A 16,673-nucleotide genomic window follows, 5' to 3' on the forward strand; every position below is an offset into this window, starting at 1 on the left:
TTAATCTTAATATTTTGTTTTGGCATTGTTTTCTCAGTAAAAATAAATTTCGTCTGGTTATAATATTTTAACATTAAATCATCATCAAGATGAGGTTTCTGTGCAAGAGCCTTCAAGAGGCAAAAAATCGCTTTTTGAGCGACCGAAAAAAGTGACGGTGACGCACTGTTGACATACATTGATAGCTGAGGGGTGTAAAGGGTACTTCACTGAAAATTATTTTCGCTGTCGACGCGCTGCTTTAATAGGTCATGCTCATCACCATGGCCATAGGGTTTTACGTGCACATTCAGAGCAAGCTGTTGTAGCACACGCCTGTCATGGGCGCAGATGTCGACTTCCGTAGGCTCTTTCGTCTGGGACAGGGAATGGTGTGTGTGTGTGGGGGGGGGGGGGGTAGATGTGGTCGCCCGCGCTGGCATGTACAAGGTTTGTTTTGTTTAACGACACCACTAGAGCACACTTATTTATTAATTATCGGCTATTGGATGTTAAACATTTGGTAATTTTGACATATAGTCTTAGAGAGGAAACCCGCTACATTTTTCCATTAGTAGCAAGGTGTATTTTATATGCACCATCCCACAGACAGGATAGCACAGTGTTTCTGCCAGAGGGTAAAACGGGTATGGCGCCATAACCAAGTTTCTGGCAGATTTTTTATTTTTTTTAAGTTAACCTTTTGACAAAATTAATTATTCTTATCATTACTGTGTGCTTTTCTTAACCCTAAAGTTGAGATTCCTTTTGTCCGGTTGCGTTTGCGACTCCGTTTGCGGTTGCGTTTACAATACGTTTTGAGTGAATCCATTTGACGGCAAAGTATGCGTTTATACAGCCTTTTGGCAGAAAGTCATCATGGCGTCAACAATTACTGCACGGCGAAACGGATGAATCGCCCACGGAGCGATTGAAATAAGCGCATGCGGTTTCGAATAACTAAACGCAAACGGACCGCACTAATGGAATCACTCTCACCTGGAACAATCTGGCTTGATTAAACCGCACCGCACCGCAAACGGAGCCGCAAACGTAACCGGACAAAAGAAATCTCAGCTTAACCCTAAAATTAACCCAGTTTGTTTCTGGGGGAGCCCCCCCCCCCCATACCCCTTGTTGACTGTGGCTGCATTCAATTTCATATGCCATACCCAAAATGTTCTTTCTGGCAGAAACACTAACGGCCTTTGATATGCCAGTCGTGGTGCACTGGCTGGAACGAAAAATAGCCCAATGGGCCTACCGACGAGGATCGATCCCAAATCGACCGCGCATCAAGCACTTTACCGCTGGGCTACGTCCCGCACCATGTACAAGGAAGCACAAGCAGCCCGAGTAGGATCGTTAGCGAGCGGGGTTTGGTTATGGTGCTATTGAATTTGCAAATGTCCCGTAGGATTAGCCATCATTAAGTTAAAAAAAAAGATACGGTTGCGTAATTTCGTGAGGTAAATTTAACGCATAATTTGGAGCGGTTTATCGCAGTGAAAATGAAGCTATTTCATTGATTTGACTTGGTGGAAAGTTAACTCCAAATTGTTGGAATCGCGCTGTTTTAGTGTGGGGCGGGCTTAATGTTTTTGCTCCAACGAGTTTGAGTTAACCGAAACTACGTATGAATTGACTGGTACTCTACAGGCTACTTGAGAAGTCTTTGACCTGCTGCGGATTATTTCTTTAAAAATTGGTAAAATATTTGGCCAACATGGAAGCATCATGGAAATAGAGTAGTAAAAAAAAAAAGAGAAAGAAATATGCTTACACTAGTATTTATTTTAATGTTTTGTGGGTTGTTACCCCTTACGCAATGTAGAAGACACAAGTACAATCTTGTGGTGAGCAATTTTAATTTAATAATATTAATTAGTTAAACGCTAAGACAACTCGATATTAGCTGGTCATGTTGACTGGCCCTTGGATTACCATTTACGTCCCAAACTGCGTTCACCTAACGACAAAAACACGAATACGATATTTACGGAAATACTATTCTACATTTTTTAGCTACGATTCATGAAACAAAATAGATTGCAATTAATTAACGTAAAACATTAACAATGTTGACGTAAAACAAATCGATTCTAAGGTCGATGACGAATCCGGGTCGTTTCGCCCGGGTCGTTTCGCCGGAAAACCATTTCGAACTCTGCGTTGTTTCACCCTTAGTCCTATTCACCCAGGGTTGGTTTGCTCAAAATAAATATATTTATCAGTGTTCTACACTCGGTTTTATAACTTACTCTTCTTTGGCTAGTGGACAAACAAAATTTACTAGCCAAGCTTAAAATGTTACTCGCCACAGTGCGACACTACTCATTTTGTATCATTTATGAATGTGTTGTAAGTATCTGGATTGTTTTCGCCAAATTACTAAAATCAACGATGAGTTCCGAATTGTACCGACAATTAATACGGAATTCACAGTGATCAATCGGACAACTTCGTAAATAGTGAAATGTTCCGACTGCACAATGATGTCAACAAATTTCATTTGTTTTCGCTGCTAGGACTGAACGCACATGGCAAATAATTTAATACTTAGACATTTTTGGAGTCAGTCGACAGATGGCGACGATAATAAATTCAGTCAGTCGCCACGCCAACATTTTGGTCAGCTGTTTACTTTCTGTCAGCTGAAGCTAGGTGAAATCAACATTATGAACATACCGTACTCGGTGTTTTAACCTCAGCTGGGTATGAAATATATTTAATAAGAAACTACAGCACATCAGTAGTATGCAGTGTAACTTCTCATAAATTAATTATTAATGTCAATACAATGTCTGTATATTATCTAAGGCCTGTACGTATTTCATGTATATGGCTTGAGTAAATGATACTGGAAATAAACAAAATTATAATATTATTTTTATCTGTAAATATAAACACGTAATGTGTGACATCTAAAAATCAATGTATATAGGACAAATCAATGAATAAATGTACTTTATTAACAAAATAAAAATTAGTGCGAATCGAAACATGGGGAGAAACGACTCAGTTAGAGGTACAAATCAACCTTATTCAAAACGACTCGGGTGAACTAGTAATAAGGGCGAAACGACCTGTTACCGTCGAAGACAGTTAGTACTTTTCACACCCTTGTTTTGGCTTCATACATAATAAATATGGCATATCTAACTGTAAGTTCGCTTGAAATCCGTATTTCGTAAAAGGTACAATTTTTTAATCACAAGATTTTCTTCAAACACATTCAGGTGCATTAGTAATGTTCAAAAAAAAAAAAAATTCAATAGCAATTTTGCATTGGAATTTTTCCATCATTTTTAAAATGGAAAAGTCATATACCCAATTTATGGTTATTGTAATAGGGTATGCACTTGTGACTTTTTTTTTTACTGGCCAATCGGGCCATTCACAGCAACACTTTTTCTCGCCCATACTTCTTTTGAATGGCCTGTGACCGAATTTCGTTAAAAAAAGAACTTACTTAAATTGCACTTCAAAAACATGTTTTCATAACATACAAACAATAATAACAACGCAAAAGAAGGAAACAGAACTTGTTTTAGTTATATTGCAAACTGTTGTAATTAAATTATAATTATTATGTTGTCAAAGGAGCCAACCTATCAAATGTGGAATATTTTACCAAGATTCGGTCTTGGAATGATTGTCGTTGGCATCGTTCGCAGTGACGATTTGGTGTTTGGAAAAGTAGACTCGGTATATTCTGTAATAAACGAAAACATTCCAACACAATGTAACTTCGAAAAAATTCAGGATCGTAAACAAAATCTTTCTGCGAAACATTGCGTAGCAGAATGTGACGAGTTGTTCCAGTTGAACCTACAAATACATTTAGGTGGCCAAGATTTTACGAATACATAATCAAAACCGGCTGAGGCATTCTGAATGGTTTTAGACTGTTCATTAGACTGAGGAAATGGTCACTATTATGTTCTTTATGGGTTTGGTTGCGCAGATACTAATAAGAAACCAGTTGAAAACAATAAATAAAAAATAACTTTCCGATCTCTTACAAACATTAGTTATTTGCATTTTGATACATAATACAATATGCGGAATTTTTTCGGTTGCCAAGCGGGCGACACGTGATACGTTTTTGACTTGCCCAACGCTATTTTGACTCGCCATGGACGATCAGGCGACCATAATTATTGTATTGTTTCTTTACATGCATGTTAAAGTGTGTGTGTGTGTGTTTTTCTTTTCTTAGAGTGGAGGGATTGTTGTCTTTCCACGATTTGGACAGATCATGAGTCAGTCGTGGCAGCGATGATATAATCACCAGTTTAATTAATTAATTTATTATATAAAGTGTTTCATAACATTAAAAAGAGTACTTTTACATGTATAGGGTTGCACTAGAGGAAGCTCGGCACACACATGGTTCCAGACCACACATTCACATCGACACAGTGGTATCTTTATGAGAGTGAACTGACATCCTATTTGGGGGGTGAACTGACTGGGGGCAAAACTGGTCTACTAACCTTGACCTCTGTCAAATTTCTATCACAAGCAGACAACACTTGTTTACAGATCGGTATTTCTTTTTTTTTCTTCATAATTCTGGACAAAATATTAAGTTTTAAAAGATGAAATAAATAAAAAGTACCATTTGTCAAATATATCACATCAAAAAATTACTGTTGGATATGTTTTATTTATGATGTACGAAGCCAAAACAAAGGTCCAAAAGGTGACTGTCGTCGTCCTAGGTAAATAAAAGTGAAACACCCTCCGGTAAACAGGAAAGAGTGCGACATTTTTAACTGCGTTCAGGCGCATGCGTTTGCAAAAAGTATCGTACAGCACGTGTGGTTCCATCATTTTCCATTTTTAAGGCCACTATATGAAAAAAAATATGTTTCTTAACTATACACAGTTGGCAAACACTTTGTTTAATATTTTTTAAAAGGAAAAATTCAATTTCTCAAGCATTCTGGTCCTGTCCGCATTTTACCAACACCCATTGCTAACACTTGTTGTCAATACTAATAGGCATTACATTCATACCAGTGAATAGTTTGTAAAATATTTTTTTTTATGAATTGATTCTTAACACAAATTATTTATAATTATTATGAATAGATTATGAATACTATTCACTACAGTAGAGGCACAAAACTGTAGCATACCTTTTGCAGATCGAATATAACAATTGAAAACAAATTCTAACAACAGGGGTGTTAAAAATTATAAAAATTAAATACTTTGGCCTTGTTGATTACCTTGGATGTTCCATCAATTACCTTAAAACCTGTATCAGAACAGAAGATTTAACCTATGCAGTTTGATTGTAATTTATAAAAAAAAATAAAAAAATGTTTATACTGAACTGCCGCCCCCCCCCCCCAAAAAAAAATTGTTTTTTTAATTTTTTATTTCTGATGGTATGGGTTTAAAACATAATAAATTACATTAATCTTTTTATATGAATTTTGTATTCATTCAGTATGAAGTTACATGCCAACATTACAAAACTTTATGAAATGTACTGATAAATATTTACTTTGCCTATTTTTATCAAATTTCTTATTTTTCTGTGAACGGAGAAGTCATTTAAAATTGCTACTTTTTAAATTCTAGATTCGGGACTGGGACTTTATAGACTTTATAATAATGTTAATAATAGTGAAAATATAAAATGATCGTAATCTTTAGGTTACCACATCTGTATTTTGTTGTAACCTTTACATGGGTTACCACACACTATGCTTATTAAGTTTTTTTGAGGTGGTGCAAATTTTGACCCAGGACGATGCGTGCTGAATCCAAGAGTCAGAATTTCCACCCCCAAGGATGTACTTTTTCCCCCCACATGATGGAGTCTTTTTCTTTTGTTCATTCAGTAAATAGATACACTTTTATTTGGCTTGTTTGTTTCATGTGTTAAATAAAAATTAATACAACAAATTAACAAGAAAGCTTTTATAATGAAGGGTCTATTTCACAAAATATTGATTAATCTAATTAATATGACGTCGTAAAATTTAATAACCAACAACATAATACTCTCCTTGTAAAACATAATGACGTCATAGCATATGAATGAAAGAAATATCTTTAACAGCTTTCTTTCATGGGATAGCTCTGTTTTATATACCTACAGATGAGAGAATATGTTTTCTTTACATGCTTGATTTACAACTAGTAATACAACTTTATATGCTGTTTGAACAGAATGATGACAGAAGACAGTTCACCCTGAGCACATTCGGCTTTTTAAAGAAAGGAACTCTGAACGTGAATATGAGCAGATTCTCATTCAAGAATAATGGACAGGGGCTCTTGTCAGACAAAGTGGTGGTAATACATGTAGTTTATGTTTGCACAGTTTAAATAATCATTTCTCTTTATGTGATACGTTCAGTACTGGACATTATTATGTGGTTTCAATTATTGGGGTTTTATTGTTATTTGAAATGTAAGAATATCAAATTTCACACACATTTCCTACAAAATACAAACTTGAGTTGCTTTTAACGTTTTGGTATGTATATGTCAAAAAATTTTAATGAGTAGACCTGCACATGTGTTAGGTTACTCCATTGTTCACATTTACTTTACTTTATTAAGTGTTTACAAAGTTCACTTTAAAATTTAATTTTTATCATTTTGTTAATCATTTATTTTGTATGAATGTATAAAATTATACATGATGCATGATGTACAATAAAAAAAAAATGTGTGTGTGTGTCATGTGTTCAACTAAAAAAAAATCCTTTGTTTTCAGATGTTTGGATTTACTTTAGACAAGAGTGGAAATTCAGGTGTATCTCAGTATCTGGTGAGTTGGACATTTAAGAAAATCTCACCCATGAAGTCTAGATTAGAATGGAGATTTTTTTAAATTCTTAAAGCCATGTTTTGGCATTAAAGCAAGAACATGAATTTTCCTTTTTCAAGTGTGACCATTATATGTGTATAAATGTAAAACTAAGAAGTAGGATAGTTCAAAAACTTCTTTTTTATTGTTTTTCCTAGAAATTGTGCAAAGCATGGTAGACTAAACACTTTTGAGACATTTTTACCATTTTCAGGGCACGTATTGTTATATTAAAGACCAAAAATTAATTGAAATAAAAATAAATGTAATTAATGTGCTTGCTTTAATAAGTGAATGGCAAAATATAGTTATAACAGGGATATTTTATTAATTAATAATACTTTTTATGTGTGTTTTCATGGTTTGAATTAGACGACGACACTAAGGCATCATGCCCCCTATGTGTGCCGTAAAGCCCTCCCAATTTCACCCCTACCAACGGCCCTTCATCCCCTCTTACCGTTGATGCCCCTCAATAAATCAGATCATAATTGGTCTTGAATGTTATTGGAAAACTAACTTTATTTATGTTGTCGTGGAATACTACTTGAATTTCGCCTTGAAAATATTTAAATGTAACAAAACTTATAGTTTAAATTGTGTAAAGTTATAGTTTTGGATATGCCAACATTTTTACGAGTAATGCTGATTAAACAGATTATGCCTTCGGATTTCATGGTAACGATCGTTTCCGGTACGATGTCGGTAGGGTGTTGATAAAATCACAAAACCGAAATTTTGTTTCCCATGATTATTATATCAAGTACGAAAATAATATAAACAGTTTCCGATGGGTTCCCATAATCACAAGGCACAGAACCTTAAAAGTGTTTGAAATCCTTTGGCCTGTTTTATAAAGGCAATTTTAGATTTAATTATCGAAATAGGCTTGTTTAATCTTAGGGCAGCATGGCACTGATATAGGCAAGATGGTGCTAGGGTATTGAGACATGGTGCCGCACCATGCTAAAACACTAATTTGCCAATTAAGTAATAGAGACCTAGCTTTATAAACCAGTATGGGCATTAGATACAATATGTACAGTATTTGCTCTAATCCTTGCTGTTAATTGATACTAAAGAATTTGGTTTTGGATAATTTGTATATTACAGGAAGGTATTCGCAGTAACTGCTCTCTGTTTGATGAAAAAGACAGTGAAGATAAGGGTATATCGACGGTGTTCATCAAAATTGATACTCGAAAAAAAAAGTATGAATTTTTATCCTATAACTTACCCATAATATTCATGTCATAAACCCATTTGGTAGTTGCCATTATTAACTCAGTTAATACTGTTTTGCTGTCAGTGGGTCATTTGTTTACAGCCAACAAGACTTGTATACCTGAGTGTTTTGATGAGATTTAGTTGAAGTAAGAGACGTCAAACTACATTTGTGCTGATCGCAATGTCATTACCAGTGAAGTGCCTTCAATATGTTACTTTAGAAATGTTATAGGATAAATAGAATTCGCTATCAACTTCGTTTAGGTAAATAACATAGACTCGGTTGATATTTTTCACACTGAAAAAACACTGTATATATTACCAAATTCTTGGTATATAATTGTTGTGATATACTTAACAAAATTAATTAAGGGTCAAGAGATATTTTGGCATTTTTCTTTGTATGGTAGAAAAAACACAAAAAAATGTGTGCATTATTTTTGCATGCATGACTGGTCATAACCTAGTCATAAAAGAATGTTTAGAAATCCTCTGTGATCCAAACTTGCTAACATAATATAACACTAGCAAAAAGTAAACAAAGTGTACTGTCCTTTAATTCATTTTGTTGAGTATGTATCAATGCTTCTGGAATTAATACCGAACTTCATCCAAGAACTAACTGGTAGTGATTGTGGGCTTGGGTTTTTTTTTGAGATAACTCGTATACTACTTTATTTTTTAACAATTATTTTGCTACCGTTTCCTGATATTTAATGGAAAACAAGGAATGTTTATTTACTGACACCTCAACACATTTTAAACTAAGATATTTCGTGTTTTGCTATATACGGTTATTACACTTGTACCATAGGCTATTCTTGAGAAATAGTGGCAAGATAACTTTCGTATACATTTTCACACAGCCAGGAATGGGTCGAGGCATAACCCAGTGGTAAAGTGATTACCTGAGGTACGGTTGGTCTAGGACCAATCCCTGTCTGTGTGCCTGTTGGACGATTTCTCGTTCCAGCCAGTGCTGCACAACTAGTGTAACCAGTGTAAGGCCAATGTATGTACTATCCTGTCTGTGGGATACCACATATAAAAGATTCCTAGCTGCTAATTGGAAGGAGCAGCAACAGGTTTCCTCTCTCCCTATCTGTGTGGTCCATAACCATATGTCTGATGCCATATAACCGTAATTAAAATGTGATGAATGCATTGTTAAATAAAACATTAATTAATTCCTTACAGCCAGGAAAGAACAGAACAACCTTTATGGGACATTAGTTGTTATAGAGCATGGGAGGGTCCATGGTGTTTCGTGAGGGAGAATCCATCCCATAGCAATTTGTGACTCTCCATTTCAGGCTAACCTTTGAAAGGAAAGGCAAAACCATAAAACATCTGATGATCTCCAATGACAGTCGTACAGACAAACTGACTCGTCGCGACACCAGTACGTTTGGGGATAAGCTGACAAAAGTACTCAGTGATGCATCATTGCTGTCGCCACGGCGCCACCTGTTGTCAGAGACCCAAAACACCACAGAAAATGAAACAACAGTGCCAGTTACGGTGCCCAGTACAACAGTTGCTAGCAGTAATGACGTCACTCACGAGTTTCCCTTAAAAGAAATTGAGAAGGGTGTTTATAGTGCAAATGTAAGTTGTAGGGATTTTGTGTTTAATAAAGAATTTTTAACACTTGATAAATAATACTACCTAAATGGCCATTTGATACAATTTAATTTACCAAAAGTTGTTTCAAAAAACTTATCTAATAAGCAAAACTTTATTTTTTAAACAATTAGTTTAATACAAATTTAAACATCTAAAAAATTTCTTTTCAACATCACCTGTCCTCAAACTACCGTATATTGCCGTGTATTAGCCGACTCCTTGGATAAGCCGACCTCTTAGTTTGACCCTAAATATCTAGTACAAAATCATCGGCCTTGTGTATAAGCCGAAGTCTTCTTTTGTCCAGCTGTATGTTATATCGATTTCAATAATACTGTCAACAAATAGACTTGTGCTTTTCTTGTTCCTTATATTTGTTTTCCCTTTAATTATTACAAACACGGTAATCGTGATCGCAATCAATGTGGCAATGCTAACATCTACCATGCCGTGAAAAATAATTTAGAACTGATAAAGCATAACAGAAAAATAAATAATTTAAGCTGTAACAACATATCACTACACACAATTAATTAATTTATTCACTGGACAGCAAAAAGTAAAATCGTTGAGGCATGTTTAATCCCCCACCACACACAGAAACAAAAGATCATGCGGTCCGTGACTGCAGCTGTTCACTGTATATAGTATGGTCATGTGACAATAGTGGGAGTAATTATTGTCCTGAAATTCATGTTATGTTTTTTCAGTCAATAATGAGCTTAATTTATTTATGACATCACTTTACAGTTTAATGCACCCTCCCAACAAAACAATAATATTAAAAATACAATACTTGTTTGAAGAAAAAACACCGTTTTGTATCTTAAAATTTGCTATATGAAAGACTGGTCCCAGTACAGGTCAAACAAAGATGGCGGACAGTTGGAAAGAATAAGTTTTTACCATTGAAATGACAATAAAACAAGTAATTTTTTATTATTATTTATCAAACTTATAATGCATTCAAGAACAAAAAACTGCATAATATTGCATGATACTGTGCACAAATTATTGTTACATAATCTGTGAAAGGCTTAGGGTCTGATCAAAATTTATAAGTCATGGTCGGGAGTATTTTCGATCGGAATTTTATGCTCCCAATTTGTTGCCTCCGTGTATAAGCCGACTCTCTACTTTAGGAAAGTGTTTCTAGACTTCAAAAGTCGGCTAATACACGGCAATATACGGTAGTGCATATTCCCTTAAGGATAGTAGTCTGCTTTGAACATCCCAACAGCCAATGGGATGGCCTAAATTTCTTCTACTGAGTATTTCTTCCTGTCCCAGTCACATGACTGTACCTTCCTTCTTTTCCCTGAGCAGATCGCATGGACAACTGGGAAGCGGGGAGGCCGGGTGGGTATCATCCCTTGAGAACAGTTGATGTATCTATAAAAGAGAAAACATTCCCAAGTTTTCTGCATTTCTTTTCAACATCACCTGTCCTCAAACTAGTGCAGCATTCGACAGCAGGTGGTGGGTTCCATACTCCAAAGATGCACATGTCTTCTCCCCATGTTTGAGGACAGGTGATGTATCTCTAAAAGAGAAAACGCTCCACGTTTTCTCCAGTATGGCACTTGCACTTATGCAACATACAGCAATTTGGTTTCAGGTTAAGGTGTACATCACAGAGATATCAATGTCAATCATGCCTGTTTGATTGGATGGTATGGCTGTGGCAACATCACCTAGCAACAGCCAGTCGTCTGTCTTTAAATCAATATCACACGTGTGTTACAAGTGTGTGTTGTCATAAATAATGAATGCTGATCAACAGGTGTTTAACAAATATATGCGACACATTTGACATAAAATGTTTGATGAATAATAATTTGTTTTTGATAACAAAACCATTTAATTTTTATTGAGATTTCTCATAGTGCCTGATAATACGTATTACCCAATATAGGCTCAAATATACACAATAAATATTTAGGTATGTTATATTATATATTCTTTGTATTATTTATTATTACTAGTCCTTTTTATATGCCCATCTATGATGGGTCATATTATGGTATGGCATTATCCGTCCGTCCGTCCATCCATCCGTACATCCATCTGTTAACTTTTTTTGTCCTGACCATATCTTACATACAGATGCATACAGGATCATCAAACCTCACATGTAAGAACAACATGGGATGGTGGTGTGTCGCGTACTATTACTATGTCACTGTGACCTACTTTTCTGATCTACTGCACATAACAGTAAATCCTTGTCCGGACGACATCTTGCATACAGGACCATCAAACCTGACATTTAGGGACAACTTGGGATGGCGGCGTGTCATGTACTATTACTAGGTCACTGTGACCTACTTTTCACGATCTACTGCACATAACTGTAATTCTTTGTCCGGACCACATCTTGCATACAGGACCATCAAACCTGACATTTACGGACAACTTGGGATGGTGGTGTGTCGCATACTATTACTAGGTCACTGTGACCTACTTTTCACGATCTACTGCACATTACAGTAAGTCCTTGTCCGGACCATATCTTGCATACAGGACCATCAAACCTCACATGTAGGAACAACTTGAGATGGTGGTGTGTCACATACGATTACTAGGTCTCTGTGATACAAATAAATCAAATAATTTGTCTATAATCTGAACATATGTGGTTTTCCATCAAACTCCTGACAGGCGTATCATGTACCTCACCAGTACTCTTTGTTAATAATTAAAATGAGACATTGCCTAGATTTAATTTTTTAGATTATCCATTTTGTTTAACGAGACCATTAGAGCACATTGATTTATTAATCATCGGCTATTGGATGTCAAAGTCAAACATTTGGTCATCTTGACAACTTCCTACATTTTTTCATTAGTAGAAGGGGATCTTTTATATGTGTCTTCCCACAGAAAGGATAGCACATGTCATGGTCTTTGATAAAATGTCTTTGGAATGAGAAATAATCCAATGGGCCCACCAACGGGGATCAATCCTAGACTGACAATGCATCATGCCCTTATAACTGGATAAGTTGCTAAATTACTGTGTCCTGTTTCTCTCTTTATTTTACTCTCTTGTGATATTTTAGGCTAGGCACAAATCTCCTTATGGCAGTACTAAACCAAATAACTTCTGTCTGGGTTAAAGTTTGAGGTGCACATAACATTTTAACCAAATCTCCTTATGGCAGTACTAAACCAAATAACTTCTGTCTGGGTTAAAGTTTGAGGTGCACATAACATTTTAACCAAATCTCCTTATGGCAGTACTAAACCAAATAACTTCTGTCTGGGTTAAAGTTTGAGGTGCACATAACATTTTAACCAAATCTCCTTATGGCAGTACTAAACCAAATAACTTCTGTCTGGGTTAAAGTTTGAGGTGCACATAACATTTTAACCAAATCTCCGTATGGCAGTACTAAACCAAATAACTTCTGTCTGGGTTAAAGTTTGAGGTGCACATAACATTTTAACCAAATCTCCTTATGGCAGTACTAAACCAAATAACTTCTGTCTGGGTTAAAGTTTGAGGTGCACATAACATTTTAACCAAATCTCCTTATGGCAGTACTAAACCAAATAACTTCTGTCTGGGTTAAAGTTTGAGGTGCACATAACATTTTAACCAAATCTCCTTATGGCAGTACTAAACCAAATAACTTCTGTCTGGGTTAAAGTTTGAGGTGCACATAACATTTTAACCAAATCTCCTTATGGCAGTACTAAACCAAATAACTTCTGTCTGGGTTAAAGTTTGAGGTGCACATAACATTTTAACCAAATCTCCTTATGGCAGTACTAAACCAAATAACTTCTGTCTGGGTTAAAGTTTGAGGTGCACATAACATTTTAACCAAATCTCCTTATGGCAGTACTAAACCAAATAACTTCTGTCTGGGTTAAAGTTTGAGGTGCACATAACATTTTAACCAAATCTCCTTATGGCAGTACTAAACCAAATAACTTCTGTCTGGGTTAAAGTTTGAGGTGCACATAACATTTTAACCAAATCTCCTTATGGCAGTACTAAACCAAATAACTTCTGTCTGGGTTAAAGTTTGAGGTGCACATAACATTTTAACCAAATCTCCTTATGGCAGTACTAAACCAAATAACTTCTGTCTGGGTTAAAGTTTGAGGTGCACATAACATTTTAACCAAATCTCCTTATGGCAGTACTAAACCAAATAACTTCTGTCTGGGTTAAAGTTTGAGGTGCACATAACATTTTAACCAAATCTCCTTATGGCAGTACTAAACCAAATAACTTCTGTCTGGGTTAAAGTTTGAGGTGCACATAACATTTTATAGAGAAGTGAACACCACAAGTCCATTGGTGATAAATGTGAATGTGTTGGTTGTAAAAAAAAATTGTTTCATCTGGGCAAAACATGTATGCAATTTTATTTCATCTAGTACCAGTGTGTCAAGTAGCCTTGTGCTTAAAACATGTATGTAGTACCTATAAAAAAGTACTCGAATTTTGTGTGGAACTTGGGTAGTCATAGACACTACCCGTTATCTCAGAAATAGCAGCTTGACCTCCAATTTTTTCTGATTCACTTTAAGGGTGAGGGGTGGTAGTATTTATATCTGTGGCCTTTATGTCGATTGATACGCTGGAGGTAGGAGTTTTAGCCACATATGTTACTATTGTCATCTGTAGGATTTGATTTGGTAGTATACACCCTATACTCAGATGTGGAAGGCCATGTTACATGCTACACTACCGGGCTCAGTGGTGTTGTGGTTACGCCAACGGACATAAGGCTGGTAGGTACAGGGTTCGCAACCCGGGAACCGGTTCCAACACATAGCGAGTTTTAACGACTCAGTCGGTAAGTGTAAGACCACTACACCCTCTTCTTTCTCACTAACCACTAACAACTAACCCACTGTCTTTGCCAGATAACTGAGGTGCTTGAAAATTAATTGGATATGAGCACGGAAATAAGTTACAATAAAATAATGCACTACATTTTATTTTGTCTTTCCGTTTCAGTTTCTGGTTACTGTAACAAGAAATGAGGAGGAAGGGCTATACAATCTCATCTTTCACAACTGCTGGAACTATATAAAGAACAGGGAGATAGTTGTTAACCTGACAGTAAGCCGCTTTTAGTTTCATCATTTGTATATTCAGGGTTCATATACGTTTGAAAAGTGCTTGAATTTGAGTGGTCTAATGAGAAGTCCTTAAATTTGTAAAAAAAAAAACCACAAAAACAATCATGAAAAGTGTGTCTGGATTTGAAGAAATCAACTTGAAAAGTGCTTGAATTGCATATTTCTGCTGATAAATATTAAAATTTACCTTCTTCAAGTTTATTTTCTTATACTTCCAAAATTTGTCTTCTGGTAGTATTGAAAGTTTTTACTAGTTAGTGTTATTTTATCTCAAATATCGAAGATTGTTGGATACACTGTTACAAATACTGACGAAAATATATAAGACCAAGTGTTGCCAGTTGCACACAGTGAATGCAAAAGCCCTTGAAAACTAATTTTACAGTGAAAAGTACTTTAATTTTGCTTTCCAAATTGTGTATGAACCTTGATATTGTGTGTACGGGAAAACAGTTCTACAACTAAATATTTTGTAACTAGCACTATCTGAAGGTAAATCACCAGGGAGATTTGGTATATTTATCTTTTTGGCATTTACACTACACTTGCTCACAAAATGCTTTGTCTTGCTGTTATTTTTTATAATATACATACACTCATTCTCTATTTATTTTAATTTTTAAATTATATATAGATATATCTATATATATAGAAAGATAGATAGATAGATAATATTATATACATACACTTATTGTCTATTTTTCAGCTGGAGATCACGGAAGACAACAATGGAAACTTCTTGTCAGCTGGTGAAATTCCTGAACCTGCTATGTTTTTTGCATTCAGTATCGCATTCTTCATAGCTTCAATGGTGTGGATCATTGTCCTTAAAAAGTCAGGGTAATTTGTATTGTCTGCATTTGGTTGGAACAATATGTATTAGTGTAAAATGTTTCACCATTGTCATAGTAGGATTGTTTCATTTAAAAAAACGTGTGAAAATAGTGGTTCATACAAGTTCAGTGGGAATGAGCTTTCCAGTAAGTTTTGTCTCATTCTTATTATGTTAAAATATTTGCCTGAATGACTATAATGTTTTGAAAGCTGGATATAAAATTTTTCGGTCATTAGCATACTACTATTATTTCATTAAAAAAAATGTGTGTGTTGAAAATATTGGTTCATACAAGTTCAGTGGCAATAAGCTAACCAAGTCGATTTTGTTTCGATCGCATTGTTAAAATATTTGCCTGAATGAAAATAATGTTTTGAAAGCTTGATATCAAAGTTTGTGGTCATCAGCAGTTTCAGATTGTCTTAAATGTGTAGTTGATGTCGTGCTTAAAGTAGAAGGCATTTCTCCCTGTTAAAATGGACCAGACCATAAGAGCAAACGAGAAAGGAGGAGATGTGATTGCATGACCAGAAATAGAGGATACCTAGGACACATAAAAGATATTAGTAAATGATTGGCTGTTGGGACATTTAGACTAGTCCATTCTAACGGGGAAATGTACATAGGTATGTCAGGTCAACTAGTAGGAACCGGCCTCGGTGATGTCGTGCTTAAGCCATCAGACTACAGGCTGGTAGGTGCAGGGTTCGCAGTCCGGTACCAGCTCCCACCCAGAGCGAGTTCTTAAGGGCTCAGTGGGTAGGTGTAAGGCTACTACACCCTCTTTTCTCTCGCTAACCAATAACCAACTAACAACTGTTCTGGACAGGCAGCCCAGATAGCTGAGGTGTGTGCCCAGGACAGTGTGCTTGAACTTTAATTGGATAAAAGCACGAAAATAAGTTGATATGAAATGAAATGAAGTAGTCGGACTTAAAACAAATTTGGCATCTACTAAAATACTTGTGTTTATATTTTTTTATAAATAGTTCAACACACTTTATTTTGGCAGCCCATCAAAATTGCTCAAATCACCCTAAACTATTTCGGCCGAGCACTCAAAGT

At 35.6% G+C, this 16,673-nt stretch overlaps 1 protein-coding gene across 4 annotated transcripts in view; it reads left to right on the forward strand.

The window, feature by feature from the left end:
- The first annotated feature begins 1,660 nt into the window (after positions 1 to 1,660).
- LOC121383286 (protein GPR107-like) overlaps positions 1,661 to 16,673 on the forward strand; it is a 31,179-nt gene continuing 16,166 nt past the window's right edge. The window contains exons 1-7 of one of the 4 annotated variants that reach the window (XM_041513206.1): positions 1,661 to 1,835; positions 6,172 to 6,297; positions 6,725 to 6,778; positions 7,931 to 8,028; positions 9,358 to 9,652; positions 14,649 to 14,753; positions 15,480 to 15,613. In XM_041513206.1, coding sequence (XP_041369140.1) covers positions 1,755 to 1,835; positions 6,172 to 6,297; positions 6,725 to 6,778; positions 7,931 to 8,028; positions 9,358 to 9,652; positions 14,649 to 14,753; positions 15,480 to 15,613 — 893 coding nt within the window. In that variant the 5' untranslated portion in view covers positions 1,661 to 1,754. The remainder of the gene's footprint in view (positions 1,836 to 6,171; positions 6,298 to 6,724; positions 6,779 to 7,930; positions 8,029 to 9,357; positions 9,653 to 14,648; positions 14,754 to 15,479; positions 15,614 to 16,673) is intronic. The other 3 variants (XM_041513207.1, XM_041513204.1, XM_041513205.1) reach the window with 3 other exon arrangements.

Source organism: Gigantopelta aegis, chromosome 10 (assembly GCF_016097555.1).
Source record: "Gigantopelta aegis isolate Gae_Host chromosome 10, Gae_host_genome, whole genome shotgun sequence".
Lineage (NCBI taxonomy): Eukaryota > Metazoa > Mollusca > Gastropoda > Neomphalida > Peltospiridae > Gigantopelta > Gigantopelta aegis.